Here is a 23300-nt window from a genome sequence, read left to right as displayed (position 1 = left end):
TTGTTACCGTTTCTGTGAAACATTTAGAGTTAAATATAACAATTATGAACTTACTATGTATGTTAGATCAATTGGAGATTCGGAGCATGGGGTATTGAGCTTTTATTTTTACAAGAAGTTCTCGGAGCAAACAGCCCGGAGTTGTGAAGTTGGTTGTATTACCCCCGAGCCACTGAGAGCACGATCCCTTAATAATCAGGTTATTTTAGACATTCGAAGTTACATATATCCCAACAAGCTGAAAATCAGTTAGATTGTTTAAAATATGATTAAAAATAAAATTTGATAATGCCCCATATTTCCCCTGTAAGGAAAATTCAAGGTCAATGGTCAAAAAAATGAGTTTTTCGCGATTTTCAGCAAAACGGTATGTTTATACATAAAAATATACCTAAGTTAAAATTGAAAAAAAAATTTTCCTTACAGGGGAAATATGGAGAACTTTCAAATTTTATTTTTCATCATATTTTAATCAATCTTACTGATTTTCAATTGTTGTTGCTTGTTGGGAATTTATGTAACTTTACTCTTATTTTTTGGTTTAATTTGATCGATCTATACTGAGTTAAAATTAGGCCGATAAAGATAAAATACATGGAACGTGATGTTAATCAAATGAATCAGTGCAATCAATGTCCAATTCATTTTCTATCTACATTTTGAGAAAGCGCATTCTTCACATTTCGTATTGAAATTTCGAAGCACATCCTGTTGCTTATTAGGCACAATTACTGTGGTAAGTAGTCAATCAATACCGTCGACCACGAGCCACCAAGCGAAGTCTCAACGTGATTGCGGCTTGTCTGATACTTTTTTCAATCGATTATCGGCGTTTTTTGCTTTGATCTTGTGAGAAAAATTGGAAAAGAGAAACCTAGGCAACTCGCAAATTGTTGAATGTCTACGAAGTTAAAATTGCGGTGAATTCAATCGAACGCCAATAATAATGTTACGTTTTTTTTTGAAAATAATTATTCTTTTTGTATATCGGCGTAAATATAGAACACAGTCAGTTCTGAGTTAAATAAATCATAATCAGAGTCAGAGCCTCAATAGCTTAACGGTAAGAGCGATCGGACTCATCACAGAGGGGTGTTGGTTCGATCCTCACCCTGTTAGTCTATTGTCGTACCCACTCCTAATACAGTCTTTCCCGACTAGTTGGAGGGGAATGGGAATATTGGTCATATTTAGAGACATGAAGATATGGCAAATATTCTTTTAAAAAAATCTTAATAGTTTTGTTAATGGTGTTTGGTGGCATGGCGTGGCCGTGTGATTGTAAAACACTAGCTGACGCCGCGCGGTCTTACCCGCGTGGTTCCCGTTCCCGTAGGAAAACGGGGATAATATATAGCCTATAGCCTTCCTCGATAAATAGGCTATGTAACACAGAAATAATTTTTCAAATCGGACCAGTAGTTCTTGAGATTAGCGCGTTCAATCAAACAAACAAACTCTTCAGCCTTATAATATTAATATATCTGAGTGATGAGGTTCTTAGTTAAGAGTCCTAGATCACGCTATAGAATACCTATTCGCGGTTTTTAGAATTTTCAATAGCACTTCGATAACTGTAATCCTCAGTGATCTCTGTGACTCGTTCGGTTTGGATCTTGGTTAGAGTCATGGGTCAGGCAATGAAGTACCTATTAGGTTTTGTTAATAAATTCTTACTAGAAATGAGGAGATCTCCATTGGTATCATATCGTGTCTGTCAATATATAGTCTCAATAGCTCAACGGTGAAGCAGCCGGATTCATCACCCAGGGGTGGTGGTTCGACAACCGCTCACTGGACTATTATCGTACCCACTCCTATTACAGTCTTTCCCGATTAGTTGGAGGGGAATCGGAACATTGATCATGTTTGAAAGATATGGCTAATATTCTTTTTAATAACTGATAGTGACGACGACCTCCGTGACGCAGTGGTATGCGCGGTGGATTTACAAGACGGCGGTCCTGGGTTCGATCCCCAGCTGGGCCGGTTGAGGTTTTCTTAATTGGTCCAGGTCTGGCTGGTGGGAGGCTTTGGCCGTGGCTAGTTACCACCTTACCGACAAAGACGTACCGCCAAGCGATTTAGCGTTCCGGTACGATGTCGTGTAGAAACCGAAAGGGGTGTGGATTTTCATCCTCCTCCTAACAACTTAGCCTGCTTCCATCTTAGATTGCATCATCACTTACCATCAGGTGAGATTGTAGTCAAGGGCTAACTTGTAAAGATAAAAAAAGTCATCGTCATAAAGCTAAACGTTGTCACCTAAAGCTCGCTAAATCGTATACGGATAACTCGTAACGTAACTCTAGTAGAGTTTTATAAAAAAAAAAAATATTAACGATGAAATACAGAATTTAATCTGAAAAACTTCAAAGGCCCAATCTACGAACATGACTTGTATTCAATGAAACCATTACATGTAACCAACTGACCTACTATATTGTATGCAAATGCTACATTCGATTAGTTGCATATGCAATGTCCAAGGCGTATTATGCACACTATGCAGATATTCTACAAGCTCACAGTGCTCTGGCCTATCTGCTAAGGCACTGTAACGGGATCTCGCTTGCCGACAAGAGTTCAAATACCCAGTTTCTATTTCCTTGCTGGTTTTAATACTGGAGTTTCTAATTTACGAGCTTTAAGTGATTTTAGAACTAATGGTGGTTTCATTTATGGAATGTATTATTTATTATTAGAGCCGTAATGTTTTTATAACACACTAGCGGACGCCCGTCACTTCATACGCGTTAGTTTTTCTTCACAAATCCCTAGGGAACAGAAGCAAACAAAAGCCTATGTGTTAATCCAGAGTAAAATCTATTTCCATTCCAAAGTTCAGTACTTGCGGTGTTAAAGAGTAATAAACATCCAAACAAACATACATCCATAAAAAGTTTCGCGATTATAATATTAGTAGGAAGTAGGGTTTGCTCGCAAAGGGTCTCTTATTTCACAAATTTCAATATTTTATTGTATCTCATTACGCACTTACGCGTTATTATGTAAAACTCATCTTATTAAATTTCTACAAACAATTGCGTAACTTCTAAAGATTTATTCTTTTCTATTATCTCTTATGTTTCCAGTTGCTTGTAACTATGAGTAAATTATTTGGTTAAAACAAAATGTTCATTTCGATGGTTCTTGTTGGTATAAGTAAACACATTTAGAGACAAACAATTAATCGATCTGTGCATTCGTTTTGGTCATTCCTCTCGGTCACTTCCAAGTTTAGCCTGCTGTCATCTTTGACATCTATACTAATATTATAAAGCTGAAGAGTTTGTTTGTTTGTTTGATTGAACGCGATAATCTCAGGAACTACAGGTCCGATTTGAAAAATTCTTTCAGTGTTAGATAGCCCATTTATCGAGGAAGGCTATAGGCTATATTTTATCCTCGTATTCCTGCGGGAACGGGAACTACGCGGGTGAAACTGCGCGACGTCAGCTAGTCATCTTCATAAAACATCAGCTGACCTATTCATTATTGTGGTCTTTATTATTTACCTATTAAAATAAACATCAAATTAATTGACAAAATGCCATTTAACTACTGTGTGATATCCATCAGCAAGCACCGGATGACATTTTCACATAGAACCTCAATTTCGTTAATGCCAACTAACATACGTCAAAGATAGCGAATAAGCCTGCTTGGTGAGAGAACAGTCAATGGCTAACTTGTCATTCAATAAAAAACAACTCTAATAACCATGTAGAGACTGACTGATTGTACGTGGTTTGATTTTGTATTTGGTTCTAGTCTGTCACTAGCTTAATCTGAAGTATAAAATTGACTTGCACGCAATGTAATCCAAACTAACCTCCTAAAGTCCAATTATTTTTTGTTATTTAGTTTCAATGTTCTCACGAAATGCATTATCAGCATTATTAAAGTCTCGAAGTCAAGGTCACGTTACGGGCAATTAATTATGTTGTTTGAGATTTTTATCCGCTTGTTGTAATTTGAGCAATTATTCAACAACATGTAAGTGTTATTTTGTAATCTAATTCGGTCATATCACAAAATTTTAATGCGAGTACAAAGCCAATACCAATACGAGATTTGAATGAAAGGTACCTAGGCTTGCTGAGAAACATTGTTAAGTTGACTATCATGAAGTTGATATTAATACATTGTATTAACATCATCTTTATTAATACATTACGTTAATGTCATCTTTATTAAGCTACTCATTGATAGAAAAGATAGATTAGTGACAAGATCCCAGGGAGTAATTTTCCGGTTAGCCCGTAATAATAAATCTTCAAGAAGCTGAATGTGAGCTAAAAAATCCAATATTTTTAGCGAAAAGTTTGTTTCATTACCCATTATAATAGGCTAGTTGACACTGTCTTTACTGTTCTCAAATAGTTCATTATCGTTCTACTAGATTGAAACTATTTTGTTCATATTTTTTTGAGACGTAATTACAAGAAAATTTTAGTTTTTAAATAATTTTCTAAAAGTACGATTAGGTACGATACCTGTTGGTTATTACGGTCTATATTTCGACTGTTTCATGACGTCACTATAACAAATTCCTTACAAACGGAGCGTTTGACAAAATTATTAGTTAACAATAACTTTGACTTTTAGTACATCAAGTGTGTTAGTGACGTCCCAAAATGGACGACAGCGTTTTTGACGTTTAGAAAGTTTGAAAAAATACGTAATATTTAAATTGAGTTTTACAAGAAACCCTTAACTTTTATATTAATTGATATCGATATATTTCGGACCCTTATTCCATGTACTGCAAGAAATTAATATTGTTTATATTAAATTTTATACGATTCAACTACCGCTCAGCTCAGTCAAAATTGTAGAAAACAACAACTCTATAAAAATTGCTCTTAAACTATATTAGTTACGTATCTACCCGTATAGTACTTATGGTAAAGCTGGCGTAGTATTTTTTATACGTACGCTTATGCGATAAATTGTGTTCAGAATATTATGTTTTGATACAACATTGCGATGGTATTTCATAGTCTGTTACAGTTAGATACAAATTTCAACTGTTTGCGCTATTCTAACGCCATAAAGGTTTTTGTAAAGTCGTTATGGAGAACCTATTCAACGCGTTTTGCTATTTCCTCTGTTATCCAACACTACGCATGTACTCATACGTGTAAATTTATTTGGGGATTTGCAAAGATTTTGCGGAAAATACAGAAATAAATTTATTATAAATCATTGTTCATGAATTTCCGCAATTATGTTTTCTCTGTTCCCACCACGTGAGTATCGCGTGAATTTTTTTTCTACCAGCAGCTTATGGTATCCATATTAACATTTAACTAAGCCTAAATACCATACTCATGTCCTGCCATGTCTCGGTGTTTGTCAGCTTAACTTCTATATAGGTACCCAAATATTACGTTTAGACTTAGACTATTGAGGATTTGACCGCTTGAAAGCTTTCTACCTTTTAATGCCACCACGGTTAACTCCATAGTTACCTGGCGTACTTAATAATAACATGTGATATGTCTGTCTCTCAGACGAATTATATAGGGACGCTAGACGTTACCTCTCTGCCGAAGTATAAGATCAACGATCTAACGCGTTTGTAAAAACTGCCCCTGCATTCTGTAAAGTTGTGTGATGTGACATCGCTCATTACTATGGAAAAAATGGCACTAAGAACGTAGTTAAGTTCTTAGTGCCATTTTTTTTTGGCATCTGATAGAAATTAAGTTCAAATTCTAATAAAACTGGTTATAGGCGAACATCGGCGAGTGGAAAATAGCAGAATTACACCTCAGTTTCTACAGAATTGGTGTTTCATTGTTGTAATGGTTTTCGTCATATTAAAAGCTCCCTAAAAATCCCATGTCGTGTAGTTGAACGGTTTGAAAACTTTTAATTTACTAAGAGATAAAGTCACATTTTTTATTTATAAGTATTTCTAACTTATTTTATTAAATTTGTAATACAAAAAATATCTAAAAAAAATGGATTGTTTAGCCGGAAAAGAAAAACATCGATCAAGTATTCTGTGTCAACGACGAGTGTTTTTAGTTGCAAATCCAATTTATAGTTGTGCGTAGTGTAAGAACACAAAATGTATTTATTGGTGTTAAATATTTATGATGTATAAGTTTACCTCGTCCCCCTTAAAAAAACGACACAATTATGTTGGTAAATTTAGATGCGATGCATCTCCATAGTTAATTACTCTAGTCTAGTGCCTATTGCAGAATCTCGTTCTACATGGTTTCGTAGTGGCAGGTGTTAGATTGCCTCGCCTTGGCTCGCTCGGTAGCATTAGGACCTGTCGATCGTCTCATTTACAGACGAAAGTGAAAGGCGCAACTAGTCCTTAGAGCAGAGTCTCAAATTATGTTATGATATTTGCAGCGAGTCAATGACACTTGATGCCCGACGATTGGGTTACTTACGCGAATTACAATGTTAATGGTATTAAATAGGCTAGTTATTGCAGAAACAATCTCTGTAGAACTAATTAATACAGATAAAACTAGTCTCCTGATATAATTAAGATGGCTATCTATAAAGCATAGATGATAACTATTTATTTATTATTTAGTAAATGTCTACGTTATTATTATAAACTGATATGAATAGAAATAAATGTACGTGGAGTATTACAAGAACTAATATAAAAACAGAGTAGTACCAACGTATTAGAGTTGTTCGTACGTAGGAATTACTCAAAAAACTTTTGAGACATTTATAGCAAGACATATCTTACTATAAATATGACATGGTTTTTAGAATTGAATCTCCTTTTGTTATAAAAGTTTGTCAAAATTATCAAAATTGTCTTAAATACGTAACACTTATTAGACAATACATAATATAGTGAACTTGTATCTAGAAGAACTGGTCGATTAATGTAATCAGAATGTGGTTGTAGGATTTCCGTTTGCTCGTTTTAAAGCAGTTTTTATATAATAAAATTATTTATATTGTAGTAAATTAGGTGTGTAACATGACCTTATGGCGGAACATGTAATTGCGGAGGCCGTAATGATGTTTGATGGGATGTTCTCGTGATTTAAAAATGTTGTAACGCAATAAATCATTGCAGGTTATGTGAACCTTTTGATGTACGTGTCCGACGCCGATTGTTATTACATTTAGGAGCGCCATTAAACTTTTAAATGTGTACAGTAACTATAAGAGTTAAAATGTTAGTTGTAAAATGTTGAGACAAATTGATTGGCAGTCGCTTGTTATTTGTTACCTAAAATTTGCGTTGATTGCTTGTGGCTTTGCTTAGTTATAACCCTTGCTTGCGTAACGGTGTAATAAGAATTGTCGGTTGGTATGATTTAATAGTTGGTACTTGTCAATATGGCCAGATTGTCTCACGTAACACTTTCATATATATTTATTTACTCGTAAGATCGCTCCGCTTACTGTGTGCGACGCAATCATTGTATTACATGATTATTTAATTAATTTATTAATTTAATATATCATGTAATACAATGGATGCTTATTCTGTGAGAGTAATAATAAAATGACCAAAACAAACAAGTTACAATGTAAGTTATAGTAAGTTTTGTACATCTTCATCAGATGCATTATGCTCTAATTTAAAATTAATTTTGGATTATTATATTCGAGTATAAATTCGATTACTTTAAACGTAACTGCAAAGTTAAAATTGATTCACACTAATCATTTGTTTATCAGTTCTCAATCATGACAAATTGTGTTCGTAATGTTGAATAGTTAAAACCTGATTATAGGGCACTAGCCGACGCCCCGCGGTTTCAAGACCGTAGTTCCCGTTCCTGTGAAAATACGAGGATAAAATGTAACCAATGACACTCACAAATAACGTGGCTGTCTAGTGGTAAAAGAATTTTCGAAATCGGTTTACAGAATCCAGAGATTTACCCCTACAATACCACAAACTTTACCTCTTTATAATATTAGTATAGACATATAGATAGCTTGAGAGCTGCTTCATTGTCTTGTTGTTTAGGAAGCACCTAACTCATTTCACAGTTACTAATGTAAACACAATGAGCGATGAGTGAGGGAGTTTATTGTAAGCTAATAGTTGAATACTTACTGTGAAAGTACATTTCCTATTTTGTCCTTTATAAATCCGTACTCAAAGCATGTTTTAAATTTATTGCCGTGAATACTTTTGGTCGTTGGTCTTATTTTGTATTGCGGTACTGTGAACGTGATGTCTGGGTACAACTTGTACTCGTTGACAAATAACGTGGTCGAGGTTTATAGTAATCCCCCGTCATTAGGCGTCGTGATGGGACATTCTGTCACCGCAGTGTTGAGTCAATCGTGATGAATGCATTTCATAAATGCAATGCCTCTATGATATTACGTGCGTTTCCAATATCTTGGCGCCGCTATTATTATGCCGCGGAAAATACGCTTTATTAGATTGTTATGTCTAATGCGTGGTAAAATTACTTTGCATTGGAAACTAAGAAATATTGAAACTTGGCAAAAATATCATATCAGCCTATAATATTGAGGGCTCAGAAGCGGGACATTCCTCCATCCTTATAGCCACCACACTAATCTATTGTAATGAGGGTGATATTGTTATAATAACTCTTTTACGATTACTGTCAAATAACAATGACTGGGGCAAGTTAAGTACTTGTTCTCCGAGGCACGGAATTTCTTATAGACGAAAAAAATGCTCAGTATTTCAAAACTCGATTCAGGATTAGACCTCATTATGCGATGCCACATGAGCTAACCACTGGCCCAACGAGGCAATTATAATTGATTAGCAGACGCCCGCGACTTCGTCCGCGTGGAATTCAGTTTTTCACAAATCCCGTGGGAACCATTGATTTTTCCGAGATGAAAAGTAGTCTAAGTGTTAATCCAGGGTATTATATATCTTCGTTTCAAATTTCAGTCAAATCGGTTCAGTAGTTGCTGCGTTAAAGAGTAACAAACATCCATACAAACTATCGCGTTTATAATATTAGTAGGATGTTTCAAAATTGAAATACAAAAATATTTACTTTTAGTACATGTAGCAAAAAATAAAGTTTAAAAACTATATCCCGAATAATTAAAAAAAGGGTCTAAAAAGAACGAAACAAGAAAATAATTCCTTCCTTTTGGGTTCGTCTTAGTCGGGTAAAATTAACTTCAAGTTCATAATCTCGGTGTCCATGTCTAATTCATGGTAAGATACTGTATTCATTGCAATTTGCGAATATCTAGGATTTCACCTTTAAAATTCGCATTACCACATTTTGCGGGATAAATAATTGCAAGATGGCCAGCTATAATGGCTAGGTGAGCGGAGTAGAAGGCAAGGAGTAATACAATCCCGTTAGACTGGGTATCGCGATCGGGCTAGTTTATTGGAAAGTGAGTTGGTTGGACCGTGGCCGAGCGTGCGTCTGGGTGGGCTTCCAGTAATCGGAAGAAAAAGTATCCGCCAATGAGCAATTACTGCATTCAAATATTTAGCACTCATTACTTGAGAAACGGCAATTGTTGGCATTTTAGTTTCATTGTTGAGTGAAATTGACTTAAATATAGACGTTAAGGTATCGTTAAATATGAGTAAATGTATATGTAACAAAATATTTTTCTGTAATCGGAAGTAAAGTGCACAATTCCTGCATGCAAATATTTAGCACTCATTAATTTAGAAACGGCAATAGGCTGGTTGGTGTCACTTTTTTTGAAATGGTCTTAAATAGTTCATTATCGTTCTACTAGATTGAATTTTTTTTTTCATATTTTTTCGAGGCGAAAATTAATATTGTTTATATTAAAATTCGATATGAGTCAACTGCCCTATTCTTGTGGTCTAATCTTAAGTAAAAGTGTAAATCAATTTTTTTTTGTCAATGTTCTGTGATATTTCTTCTAAGATATGCTCCAGAAAATCGCAATTTCGTGCTAAGACGATGATAAATAGTACAATACGTATATCTATCGAAAAAGGTGTGTGGTTATGAAAAAGTAAATTACATTTTTATTGCCGGTAAAATGCCGTTATGAATCGGAAGTTAACTACTCTAGCAAACATACAAAAGGTAATACTTAGCCTAGAATATACTTCGTGACCAGCGCTTCTTTATTTGTCTTGTTAGTTCGCCGGAGTAAGATTACCGTTTAAAGAGATGACTTTTCAATAAACTGAAATGAGACGGAAGTAAATTAATATACTAACCTTTACCAGTGGGTTAGTAGGAATATGTGGTTTTGTTTTTATAAGTTTCGTCATCGTTTTGTGAGTATTGCATACTTATAGCCGACGCTCCGCGTAGATTCCGTTCCCGTTAAAATATAGTCTATGTCACTCATAAATAACGTGGATTTCTAGTGGATTAGATATTATATTATATAGATTAGGATAGAGTTTCAAAATCGGTTCAGTAGACCCATAGATTACCCCCTAGTAGAGAGTACCAACACCACAAATTTTACCTCTTTATGATCAATCTATAACTACATATGAATAAAATTTAAGTATCTGTCTGTGATTTCCTGATAGGTATAGGTAGGTGTTTTCGGCTTGAAAGTTATTTACACGATACTAAACCGTGATCAAGTTTTTTTTTATTTTATGTGTTTGTCCGGGCTAATTTCTGGATCGACTGACCTGATTTAAATCGGATATCACTGAGATTATTGGACAACATGTAGGCCACTTTTTATACCGAAGAAATCCAAGGTTCCTGCGGGATTTACGAAAAACTGAATTTCACGCTAACGAAATTGCGGGATTGTATTAGTATAGATTTGGTCTAAATTGGCACACGGAATTTTTAGTTTTGCTATTGATTATTGATATGGTCGTGATAATCTCTAACATTTTTCATATGTTTTATTTTAGTTGCGTGATCAGTAATGCCACAAACGCCTTGCGTGTAACCCTGGCAGCTGTCTGCTAATGGTCAAGTGACACAGATCTTTAGCACAATTCTGTTTTACCTTATCTATAGTAATTACCTTTATTCATGCATAAGAAATAAATGCTTTGGTACTTAACTGTGACTATAAAACTTAAAACAACGTTTTCTGGGTCAGCTAGTATTTTATAACATTTAGGTACTCTAAATTGTGGACAAATTAGAAATTGAGTATATAAATATAAATAACAAATGTTACCGCAAATGTTGGCAAACACGGAAATATGATGGACACGTAATATACATATAGTATGTTTTACATTTTGCAACATAACAATTTGCCATAATTATCTCTAATATCACGGAACAGTTATAATAACAAACGTTCCGACGGGTAGACTAATGTTTATTAGATAACGTGTATTAACCATAGTATATTATCGCAATTATGGCGTTTGTGAGGACAGGTGTGCGCAGGCGCAGGCGATGTTGCGGAGATGCATGGATCTAGCACTTTCACTCTCGTCGGCTCGACAGCTCGCAGCAGGCCAGGGGCCGTGCAGTGCCGCCGCGCCGCTGCCGTCGGCCGCACCGTTCTCTATCGCGTATCTCGGCAACAGATCCGCGGACCAACATCCCGTGTGTCAATACTACGCTCTGCTGCATCGGCTACTCGTTGCTCTGCTGAATATCGAGATCTCGTCGTTGAAACGTTCAGCTATATTTAGAATACACATTTTTTTTTTAATTCATGTCGTTACATGATATATTGTAAAGTCGTGTGTGTTTTTCGTTATTCAATATAACATGTGTTGGCAGTGTTGACGGTACTCTTGAGGATTACCTATTGTTTTGTGTGTGCAAGTGAAATTCGAAATCGGTGTCCAAAATAAGGTGTTTACTTATAGAGAAAGTAGTAAATTCCGAGACGTTCTGTTTTTCCCTTTATAGTAAAACATATAATATAGTATAGTGAGACGGTGTGAGTTACGTAAAAGCTGTGTAAATTAAAGAATAAAAAAAAATTCGAAGGTTGTGGTAGTCATATTTTTTTACAAGTAAGATTTGGGATATATTCGATCAGATAAAAATACCAAAGTCAAGGTAAAGGCTGTAGACGGGCAGATGCCGGGATGTGATCGAGCGATGCGCACATAAAAGCTCACTGTAAATAAATAATGACCTAATTGTACCTTACGTCTTCGCTATTTCGGTTCCTGAATGATACGCGATTTGCTGGCCTGATTGTGAATGTCAAACAGTGTCATGCAACAAGTTGTAACGATAGTACAGGATTACATCAATATTCAGAAGAGAAATTTGTCGCGAGTGCGTGCCTACTTTCGAAGATTTCTAGAGGGCACTCCCTTTCTCTGCCGCCATCTAACCATAGTAAAGTCACAAGATAAACAGATTTCCTCATATCATTCAGTGTGAAGGAAGTTTAAAATTTGCGGCTGGTTTGAGGATGACTTAACCACCATGTATTACGCAGACATGCCTCATTACGATGAGAGCTTCTTCCACGACGATAGTCAGAATCAGAGGAGAAACAAGCGCAGTTACCGTGTTTATAAAACTGGATCGAACCCTTTTGGATTTCTCGAGTCGAATGATGTTATACATGTAATCGAAGAAAGAGGTACTTCGGTCATCAAACGGAATATACGAAACATTAAACAGCGTGGCAATCGTTACAAGCCTGTATCATCGACAGGATTACCTTTGACACGCACAAAATATACGACTCCGGATATATTGATAGATCACTGTCCACGTATTAGCGTGTTTGATCCCAAAAAGCTATATGACCTGCGAAATAATAATGTAATATCACCGTTAAGTCCCTGCAAGAGCTTTGATAATTTAACCCTGAAACAAGGCAAGAGAAATGTGTCAAAGGACAAAATAAGAAATGGTATAAGCCTCCAAAATTTGGCACAAGAAGAAAGTTTAAAACATTACGTGTCTCCAGGCGAGGATTATATTGCGACTGGACAAGGGGACGTTAGGAACTCTTATTCAGTAGTGGAAGCTCGACGTAGACCTTTGCAACGTCGCTTCTCTAGAAGTACTGCAGCTCCTGGAGTCGGTGTTTATCGTAAAATCTGTGGAGATGCTGCGGCAAATTTAAGTGGTATGAAAGTTATTTTTTGTCAATTTATCGAAAAATTTATAAAATATGAGTACAAACTGTTCTTGGAATCTCAAACGAACTTCAACGCTCTCTTAAAATTCTAACGGAACCCTTTCAAGCGCATATATCTCTTCTCGTGTAAAATTCGTAAATTTTAAACTGAATCTCAGATTTTATAGACTTACCGATTTTAATCAAAGTTAAAATTAAGTTATTGTTTCTAAATTTGTCTGAACCGATTTTGTCTGAGGTTTTGGTTTTAACATACCGCTAGAATTCAATAAGTAGGTAAACACTTTTACATTTTACAAAATAAAAGTACGAGTATCTTACTACATACATTTTCCGAACAAATAAAAAGCTTTTCCACGGAAGTGACTGTACTTTCATATTTCTTCCACTAGTCTTGTAATTGCTTACAACTGCATGTATTGAAGTGTTTGATATTGTATAATAAAACGTAAGAGACGCGGGAACGAGCCATTGTGTATTTGTATCTATTGTTGTTGTACCTAATGTTAAGGCCATTGTGAAAATTACAACTATTTTGTATACTATTTTAGTTGATTAAAGTAAGACTTGAACATTCATATTTCTATACAGATAATAAATGGGTACAAGCCGTGATAACCCAGTGGATATGACCTCTGCCTCCGATTCCAGAGGGTGCACCTCCAACTTTTCAGTTATGTTCATTTAAATTAAATATGACGTGTCTCATCGTGAGCAAACCGACATACCTGAGAATTTTAAAATTCTCTGCGCGTGTGAAGTCTGCCAATCCGCATTGGGTAAGCGTGGTGGACTATTGACCTAATCCCTCTCATTCTGAGAGGAGACTTAAACTAGGCTGGAGCCCTTGTGGAAAGCAAAAAAAAGTGAATTATACTAACATTTTCACTAAGTATGATTTTACTTTTACTAAGTATGATCATTTATTTTATGTTATCAAATACAGTTGATATAATATTAATGAACTTAGAATGGTGCTGTTTTTTTGATTACATTACGATAACGGTTTCTTTTGGGATTTCTGTTGAGCAAAATCTTCTATTAGGTATATCTGTCCTTCGGGGCCCCCTTGAGAGTGGCGGCCCTGGGCACGGGCCCTGTGTCCCCGTATGGTAAAGACGGTATTGTTGATAATGATGATTAAATGGGAACACAAAGTATCGTTTACTTCCAATTTGGAAATCATTAGCACTTGTTTAAATATGTTATCATTGCTCCACAACCACATTGAGCTTGTTTACTCTGCCGACTTAACTCATATCGGCATCAATTTACACTTTACATGCATGTTTGATAGTGAGTAGATGTTTATGTGTATTACAATCATTACATACTCTTAGCATATTAATCTATTGTCGTAGATATGTCTTGTTACATCATTGGAAATACCAAGGCGTTAATTAATTCATTTAAACGTTTATGCAGACTTTAAAGTAGGTATGTGCGGTTTGTTACGGCTTCATACGAATATAATATGAACAAGTTTCATAGTAATGCTGCGATACGAGGTCAATTAACCTCGTACCACACCACAAAGTTTTAGTGCGAGATCAAAAAGCCTTGTATTGTATTGGTAAAGTACTGAAAAATCAGTGCCGCAGCGAACGTGTTCAGACCCATGAGCCATGCCCACTTCGCAGTCCGCTGATAGCCATTGACCATAGTAGCGTTTCTGCAGCGCTGCCCGCAGCGAAGACGTGTCATGTACGCGTAAAATCGAGCTGTCATGAAAGCAGCGACCAACATACGATTAGTTATAGCTGTAGGTACTGCAGAAATGTGGGTATAATTGATCGTCAATGGCTAGCTTAACGTTTTAAACAAAAACAATAATATAAAGAAGACGGTTAATCATATTTTTGCATAGTTACCACCCGACGCCCCGTGGTTTCACCCGCGTTGTTCATGTTCCCGTGAGAATACGGGGATAAAATATAACACTTACAAATAACGTAGCTTTCTAGTGGTAAATTAAAGTAGAATTTTCAAAATCGGTTTAGTAGATCCAGAGATTATCCCCTACAATACTACAAACTTTCTCTTTATAATATTATATTAGTAAAAATCAAACGAACATATACGAGATATGCTTAGAAGCATAACATTATAAATCGGGATACCTAAAGTATTTTCGATTACTTTCAGGTAATACCTGTCATTGAAATCTAAAAAGCTTGGTTATATCGGACATTTCCGTATATTTCAATGCGGTAAAATTTCATTTTCTTTTCATCTAATTCCAATATACTAGATATATTAATGAACGCATTGATGCAAATTCCAATATATTTGAAATATTAAAATTTGGCAAATATAAAAGGAATTACACACCATAAAGTTCATTGACACTATAAAATCTTATTGGCGCCTTTTTTTTAGTTTCCACCTGAGATATTTGTTCAAGCCCACGCAAGTCCAACTGCAACGTCAGGATTCGAATGGTATTGCAGCTGCATAACAAATGCAAACTAAAGCTTAGTTTAGACCTCATCATTTTCAAGTTCTAAACTTCGATTACAATAGTTCGAGTACATAAGTTCGTCTAGATTCGCGAATAGGGAAATCATTGATATTGTGTTTTATGATCTCTGTGATTGAGATACTCTAACTGAAGTGTTAATTTTGTAAGTTTCGTGACCATGAAGTATTAAAAATTGCTATCTTGAAATATATTTTGCGTAACATAAATAGGAACTCAAAGTAGGTAATTAGAGAATAAAGATCTTTTAATTACAAACTATAGTAAAAATTACACTAAACACGCAAATTTTTGTTCAGTGTTTATGGCTTATCCAAACATATCGTAAAAAAAATTAGGACAAGGACTATTTTCTCAAGCACGGATAATCAACTGACTCCAATAATTTTAAGACTAACTAGTGTAGATTATAATATATTTGAGATATGTTTGCCAATGATTTCAATACCAATATGTCCCTGTATCACCGAAAGTAGTTATCGGAGATACATTGTTACTTCTACTAAATTGCTTTACTATTAGCATAATTTTAATATATAGGTGAAATTAAAAAAAAAAACGTCGAATATGTAATTGGTCTTATTGGAACAGTTTAGTTGTAGTGTAGTGGGTGGTAGTGGGTGCTAAACCTTAGTTTGTGTTTACGATATGTATGACGCACTCGCGCCCAGGAAGCGGGCATGACCCGGCGTCGTCCGTCCGGCGAGCGACGGTGCGGTTAGGGTTACCAAATAAAAAAAATAATAAAAATTAAAAACCGGAGAAAAAAAAATCCCTTGAAAAATCCTTAGCATTTAACATGTAGGGCACTTTATGAATCAATAATGGAGAAATCCTCTTAACAAGGTATCTTCACATAAGTTTGATTAAATAGATTAACCAGGACTATAGTATTAGCAAAAGAAAAATATTTTTAGGTTTAACTTTTTATTAAAGAAGATTTTTAAAATGAATAAAAATACTGAGATTGCATCAGATATACAAAATTCAGTCAAAATCGTATCAGTCATCAGGAAATATCGAAATCGAACAGATGAGATTTGGCACGCAGGTAGTTCATAGTTGGTAGATATTCTGATAACGGACCGGATTAAGGAAGTCTTAAGGGCGAACGAAGTCGCGGGCGTCTGCTAGCATGGTATATAAGAAAACATGGCAACCCTAGGTGCGGTGTCCTCCGAGCCTGTCCGAGAGTCTCAACTCTCAGTCGTCACGCGCTGCGGCCAGGGCGCGTCCTGCTGTCGCCGTGTGTATTTATAAACTCGAGCGTCATTGATAGTGTTGTGTGTTTAGTGTTTTCTTGTCCTCCCTCTACACATCTGCGTTTTTGTACCGTTCCAACAAGGACAAAGGGTGTTTTTTTTGGTGCATCACTCGACGTCAGGTCATCTGGTGTTCGAATATCTTGCTACACATCTCTTTAAAGGTACTGCTTTTTAATTTATTGTTATTATTCACTGTCCTTATAAGGATAATGTGTATTGCGGTTTTGACACACATGTATCGGTTCTTGTTTGTCAAATTTACACATTACTTCAAATTTGCATTAATCAGCATCCTTGACTTAATTGGTAATTAGTAATATTCTAATGAATTCTAAATAGACTACACGATACGCGTTTAAACTTATAGTTACCTTTTTGTGATGTTTATTGTTTAATTATGTTTGTACGTCATATGTATACGTCAAATATCCGCAGGACCTTGTGTGGAGCGTTATTGTTTTATCGGTTTATGAAATTATCATAATATTACCACACGTGTCACGTTTATTATTTGTTGGGGAAGTTACTTTATATTTGAACATAACTCTGTGTTAAGTGTAGTTGTAACGTGCTATATCTACATTTCATACAGTGGTGTGCTTAAAAATTTAACTAAGGTAAGAACTACAACTGATACAATACAGAAAATTCCTTCTCTAATTTAAGTTCGTAATGAGTCCTCAGGCAGTACGTTTTGCGTCTATAAAGTGCAAGTCTCTATAATATCTTCTTCACGAATTACAATCAGGCTTGTAAAAGACTTTCAGGGTAGAATTAAGAAACGTCTTGAAAGCTGACTACAATGATTGTATCCTTAGGAAACTTGTCTTAACAGTGTACTTATTAACTTATCTTAACAGTGTATATCCTGTTTATGTTCAATAGAGAATAAATGAATAAAAACATTCTACTGTTCCTCCTGTTATTAAATATCGAAAAGTAATAGATATATTATTTATATTAGATATTTATATTATTTAAATAATTATCACAATCTGATCCGGGATTACCGAAAGTTGTTGAAATAAGAAATTCGCGCCCTGTGTATTGTACAATTGACACATTCTTAATATGTAGCAGATTATTCATTTAACATATTACTTATGTTGACAGATTAGTACTTATCATTGCTTAATGACCTGATAAAATGACCTCTAAAATACACAAACATTGAATTTGCATTAATTTTGATACAGGCCTCGGGTCAAAGTAATTTTTTCCGGTTCGAGAATGATTATTAGCGTTTATTTGGCCTTGTGGCTGCCTTGTCTCAGTGATGTCATGGTTCTTATTATGTTGCTTATTTTGATGTCGTCTATATTAGGAATTCTCTATGTATATGTAATCGTCGTAATATATGATCAATCACGTGTTTACTATGTAATAGTAATAAGTGTAGTGCTAATTTTAGTTTGCTTTGATAAATTGTTATTTATTGATACCTAACATTCTTTAGTTTCAATGGACTTTATCATCGCACGCCTGATGTATTGCTATTGGTCTTGATAAGGATTCCCTTCTCAAATGTATAAAGGCCTATGTCCTATACTATGTAGAACATAATAGCTCTATATTTTTGACTTGTGAATAAAAATGCTGTCCCAATGCGAATTGTTACTATTGTAAGTTATCATCTTGCTGCTGCGTTCACACTTATAATATACCATGTAACCCCTGATGTTAATAATTGGACAGTTAGTAGCTTCATTTTTCGTAAAAAATCTATGTACCTACTTTTTTTACAGTGGAATTCATAGAGGTTGTAGGGACACCATCATTCACCCGCTAAGTATCAAATTTTAAAACAAATAGAGGTCAAATTCGACAATCAGCGGCTAAATGATCCTCTGGGGGTGCCCCTACAACGTCTCTGAATTCCACTGTTAATCATTTTAACTAATGAGATAAAAACTCAGTTCCTTCCACACTCCTTCCTTATAGCGCTCAGGACTTAAAGAATTTAAAAGAGTCGTAAAACTCGCGATACTTGTCTTGAAAAGGCCAGTTTTTCGAAATTAAGACTAAAAGACTAGAGTCTTACAACACAACCTCCATTTCACTTGCATAAACTGAAGTTTCATAGAGTTAAGTGACTATTACAAAGAATAGCAATTAAAGTCTACGTAAGCGAGTTACTAAATGAGGTTTAAATTCTAGACTTAAAGTAAGGGAGAGCTTAGAAATTTTAAAAGGAAGAGGTAAATGTTAGTAAAAGGAGCGTAGAGTTCTTACGAGTGTTCTGTTTAGTCTTTTGAGCTTTAATGAAAGCAAGCGAAGTTTCAGGGGTTAAATATAAATATGGCCTAACCCCATTAAATGTATAATGGCCTAACCCCTCTCATTCTGAGAGAAGACTCTAGCTCAGCAGTGAGCCGAATATGGGTTGATAATGATGATGATGATGATGATGATGATGATGATGATGATGATGATGATTATGATGATCATATAAACAAATAACTTTGAGCCTGCCTAATACGGATATTATGTATAATGTACCTATACCCAACTAAAATAACTGTAAAAAAGGCAAACTCCCAATTGTATTAAATCGTAAGTAATTTGTATCAAACAAATTCGATTTGATACAATTCAGAGTAGACGAGTCACTAATAAAGTAAGTAGTTGATATCTAACGGGAGTCAAGTTCCATAGAAATTTTCAAGTTTCATTATACAAAATATATTTTTTTTTCAATACATTAACGAATTAAACTGTAGATAGCATATATTTACGAGTCGGTACAAGTATATTATAATTTTATGGCATATAGTTAAAATGTAGCTAGATTTTTGGTAATAAATAGATTGAAATTCTAAATGTCATAGGCCTATAGAACCTTTTTAGACATGTGAAGTTCCTGATGTTTAGGATGTAAATCGTAGTATATTTTAAATTTTGAGGATTTTTAATAGTAGCTCAGAGAATGGTGGTTATATTATATGTATGCACGGCATTGCTGGTGCTATGCTATTTTATTTTCCGAAATTGTGTTTCATACTTTGTGTAATACGTGTGTATTTGAAGTAATTAACGATATTTAATCGTTAGCCCCAATTCGCACGAGAGTTTTTTTAACGGAAGTTTAAAAAGCGTTCAAAGTTCAAGTTATATGAAGGTCTATTGAAAATGCAACACTGCTCGAAAAAAGCGTCGTGTTTTAAAAACGCTGTCGTGTGACCACATCGGTTCGGAATGCATTTGTTGTATTTGAACGCTATTTTATGCCCGTTAAAAAAGCTCTCGTGCGAATATGGGCTTACTGTTTTATGTAAATATCAGTTAAAAAGGCTCATAATTTTTTGTTCAATAGTGGGTCTCAAATTAAGCTGATTGAGATGAATAGTATTTTGACTACGTGACTTAAAATGTGTAAACAACACATTTTAAGTCATGTACACAAAAGTACCTATGACGACAAAAATAAGGAAATTACGTACGTCAGGAGACAATCACATAACTGCCAGGGTTTTGGTTATACATAAATATCATAAATAAAACAGAATAGCCTGAACACAAAATTATATCATAAAAATATTCTATCTATTTATTTATTAATGAATACAGTTTCACTTTTTGATAGCATTTATAATTATTGCGAATACTTAAATGATATTATATCTTCATGTTATCATTAATTATATCTACTATCGTACATATGTATATCACATCGTCAAATATTACGTAAAGTACTAGCGTATGTCAGCAAATTTGTTTTTGCCTTCTTTTTTGCATTATTACTTTTCAAATGAAATTGGTTTAGGGTGGGGCTGGGGTACATAGGGGGTTTTGATAGTTAAGTCCATAACGGAGTAAGAATATTTTTTTGTGTTTTATATTTATATGGGCGACAGATGTTATTTCTGTGCAGAAAAAATCCAAGCAAATAATATATGTCCGCATATCAACACCCGCTTGATCTATGTAAATGATTATTTTATTATCATTCAATATGGTCATGAGTAGAGATAACTTCATTAATAGATGTGACTACATGCGATGCGATTGTTTTTGTTTAGGTTACATACATAGACAAAAACAATCTGAAAACTAAAATTATGTAGTATAGATATTAAGTACGTGATATATTTTCATATTACGTACGTCACAGGTTAGGTTAGGTTAGGTTTCTGACTACGGATATGTTAATTTCTTACCGTCCCATTAAAATATGATGAAGACCGTTGAAGATGTTGCAATAAACCGTGCCGATAGACACATGGGAGCTTTAAAGGCTGCCGCATAAATAAATAAATATATATATATATTGTTCTTAAATTAACTGCGACCATTTCTGTATTTTGTATAGAACGACAAATAAAAGTTTATGTGTACTTTGCTACACTAGGTTCGATTAGTTTGCTAGTAAGAAAGATTTTAAAGTATCTTAAATATATGTACAGATGTGGTACAGATCACAGCCTAGATACAGTTAAGTAGATTATAGAGAACAGATTGCGATTTTACCTTATAAACTGTAAAGGAAATAGAAAAAATGGAATTGTAATCACAGCTGGACAGGGCGGCTACTGCACGTGTTAGGGTTGTCAACCTTACCGTGCTAGTTTAATAAACTGTGATGGCCAGTAGGCCTAGCATTCGTCACAGACATATCTCATGAAGAGAAAAAGACAAATGTCGACCAATAGCAGCGGAGTTGGTAACACCATAACTGGAAAATATTAGATTGTTATTAATTCCTCGACTTAGCGTACGTCAACTATAAATTACCTCCTTGCCAAATTTCAACTTTGTACATTAAGCGGTTTTCTTTAATATAGGTACATAGATTTAGAACCGTGATAGCCCAGTAGATATTATCTCTGCCTCCGATTCCGGAGGGTGTGGTTTCGATTCCGGTGCGGGACAGGCACCTCCAACTTTCCAGTTGTGTGCATTTTAAGAAATTAAATATCGTGTCTCAAACGGTGAAGGAAAAACATCGCGAGGAAACCTGCATACCAGAGAAAGTTAATTCTCTGCGTGTGTGAATTCTGCCAATCCGCATTGGGCCAGCGTGGTGGACTATTGGCCTAACCCCTCTCACTCTGAGAGGAGACTCGGGCACAGGAGAGAGCCGAATATGGGTTGATAATGATAATGAAGTATTTATATCTATGTTGTTTCAGTAAGCAAGTTATTTATTTAGTCGAAGCAATGGGCAACCCTAGTAATGAACCCGTAAATGGTTACAGAGAACGAGGTCTGCGGTGAAGCGGGGTCGGGGCACCGCGGCTCGTTGCGCGGCGCCAACAAGCTCGCGCGGCGTGCTCGCTCCTTCAAGGACGACCTGCTGGAGCGCATCTCCAACATGCGCTCGCCGGCGCAGCCTCCGCACCCGCCGCATCTCGCCTCCAATATCAGGTCAGCGACTTATCTAGCTAAGTAGCATCTAGCACACGGAAACCACGAACGCTAATAAACTAATAAACATTAGTCCAAATGTTCTGCTCATAGGTCCAATTTATTTATTTTTTTTTATTCTTTACAAGTTAGCCCTTGACTACAATCTCACCTGATGGTAAGTGATAATGCAGTCTAAGATGGAAGCGGGCTAACTTGTTAGGAGGAGGATGAAAATCCACACTCCTTTCGGTTTCTACACGGCATCGCACCGGAACGCTAAATCGCTTGGCGGTACGTCTTTGCCGGTAGGGTGGTAACTAGCCACGGCCGAAGCTTCCCACCAGCCAGACCTAGACCAATTAAGAAAACCTTAATCGGCCCAGCCGGGGATCGAACCCAGGAAGAACCTCCGTCTTGTAAATCCACCGCGCATACCATTGCGCCACGGAGGCCGTCAAAATTTCTGTACAAAATTTCATCCAAATCGGTTCAACGATTTTGTTACAGACATAAATATTATTTTCGCATAATATGTAACACTGATTAGTATTCATACTTTTATACTTAAAGTGCCCCGTCGCCCTTTAGGTTATTACCATTACCATTTTCTTCAATTAATTAAAAAAAAATAATTTCCTTAAACGAATTAGAATCTTTGTATAATCGTTGAGTACTTTCGCAGTCATGATCAAGACAGGCGGTGATAAGTCGTGAGATAATTCCGCTGCATTCATTCTATTTGTACACATTGTTTCGGCTGTTTTTATGATGTGTAAACAGACGCGTAAAAATTGTGCTCACGTTCCAAACGCGTTAGCCGACAATAAGGCTATAAGGTAGCTTAATTACAGTTTTTAATCGTAGTAAATTGTTATGATTCACGCAACCAGTTCATTGTTTTTGATATACGCTAAAATGAGTTCATTAGCTAATATATGAATTGAAATAGTAACTAGCTACTACATTATACGTAACGTTAATGAAAAATACTAGTTTTAAATGTTAAGGTTGCGTATGTACGTCGTAAACAAAGTCGCTGAGTTATTTTTTTTGTCTTAATATTTTTTATTTCGTCTCAGTGTCGCGTTCGCGGTTCCATGTGTTGTTTTGCTATGCATTGCATTATTTATTTAAATGTTTGTTTTCTATTACGTAAAACACTATTACATTTGTAACGATTGTTTCGGTTAGATAACGTTTTCAACATA

The 23300-nt window shown here is 35.4% G+C and overlaps 1 protein-coding gene across 6 annotated transcripts in view; it reads left to right on the top strand.

Annotated features, from left to right (window-relative positions):
- The window catches only part of LOC112053626 (guanine nucleotide-releasing factor 2), a 74303-nt gene that overhangs the window by 5308 nt on the left and 45695 nt on the right, over positions 1–23300 (top strand). The window contains exons 1-2 of one of the 6 annotated variants that reach the window (XM_052881280.1): positions 11391–12990; positions 21942–22110. In XM_052881280.1, the coding sequence (XP_052737240.1) occupies positions 12336–12990; positions 21942–22110 (824 nt within the window). In that variant the 5' untranslated portion in view covers positions 11391–12335. Of the gene's footprint in view, positions 1–11390; positions 12991–16680; positions 16908–21941; positions 22111–23300 lie in introns of those variants that run through there. The other 5 variants (XM_052881276.1, XM_052881279.1, XM_052881277.1 and 2 more) reach the window with 5 other exon arrangements.

Source organism: Bicyclus anynana, chromosome 4 (assembly GCF_947172395.1).
Source record: "Bicyclus anynana chromosome 4, ilBicAnyn1.1, whole genome shotgun sequence".
Classification (NCBI taxonomy): Eukaryota; Metazoa; Arthropoda; class Insecta; order Lepidoptera; family Nymphalidae; genus Bicyclus; species Bicyclus anynana.
This window is presented reverse-complemented; position numbering and strand designations above follow the sequence as displayed.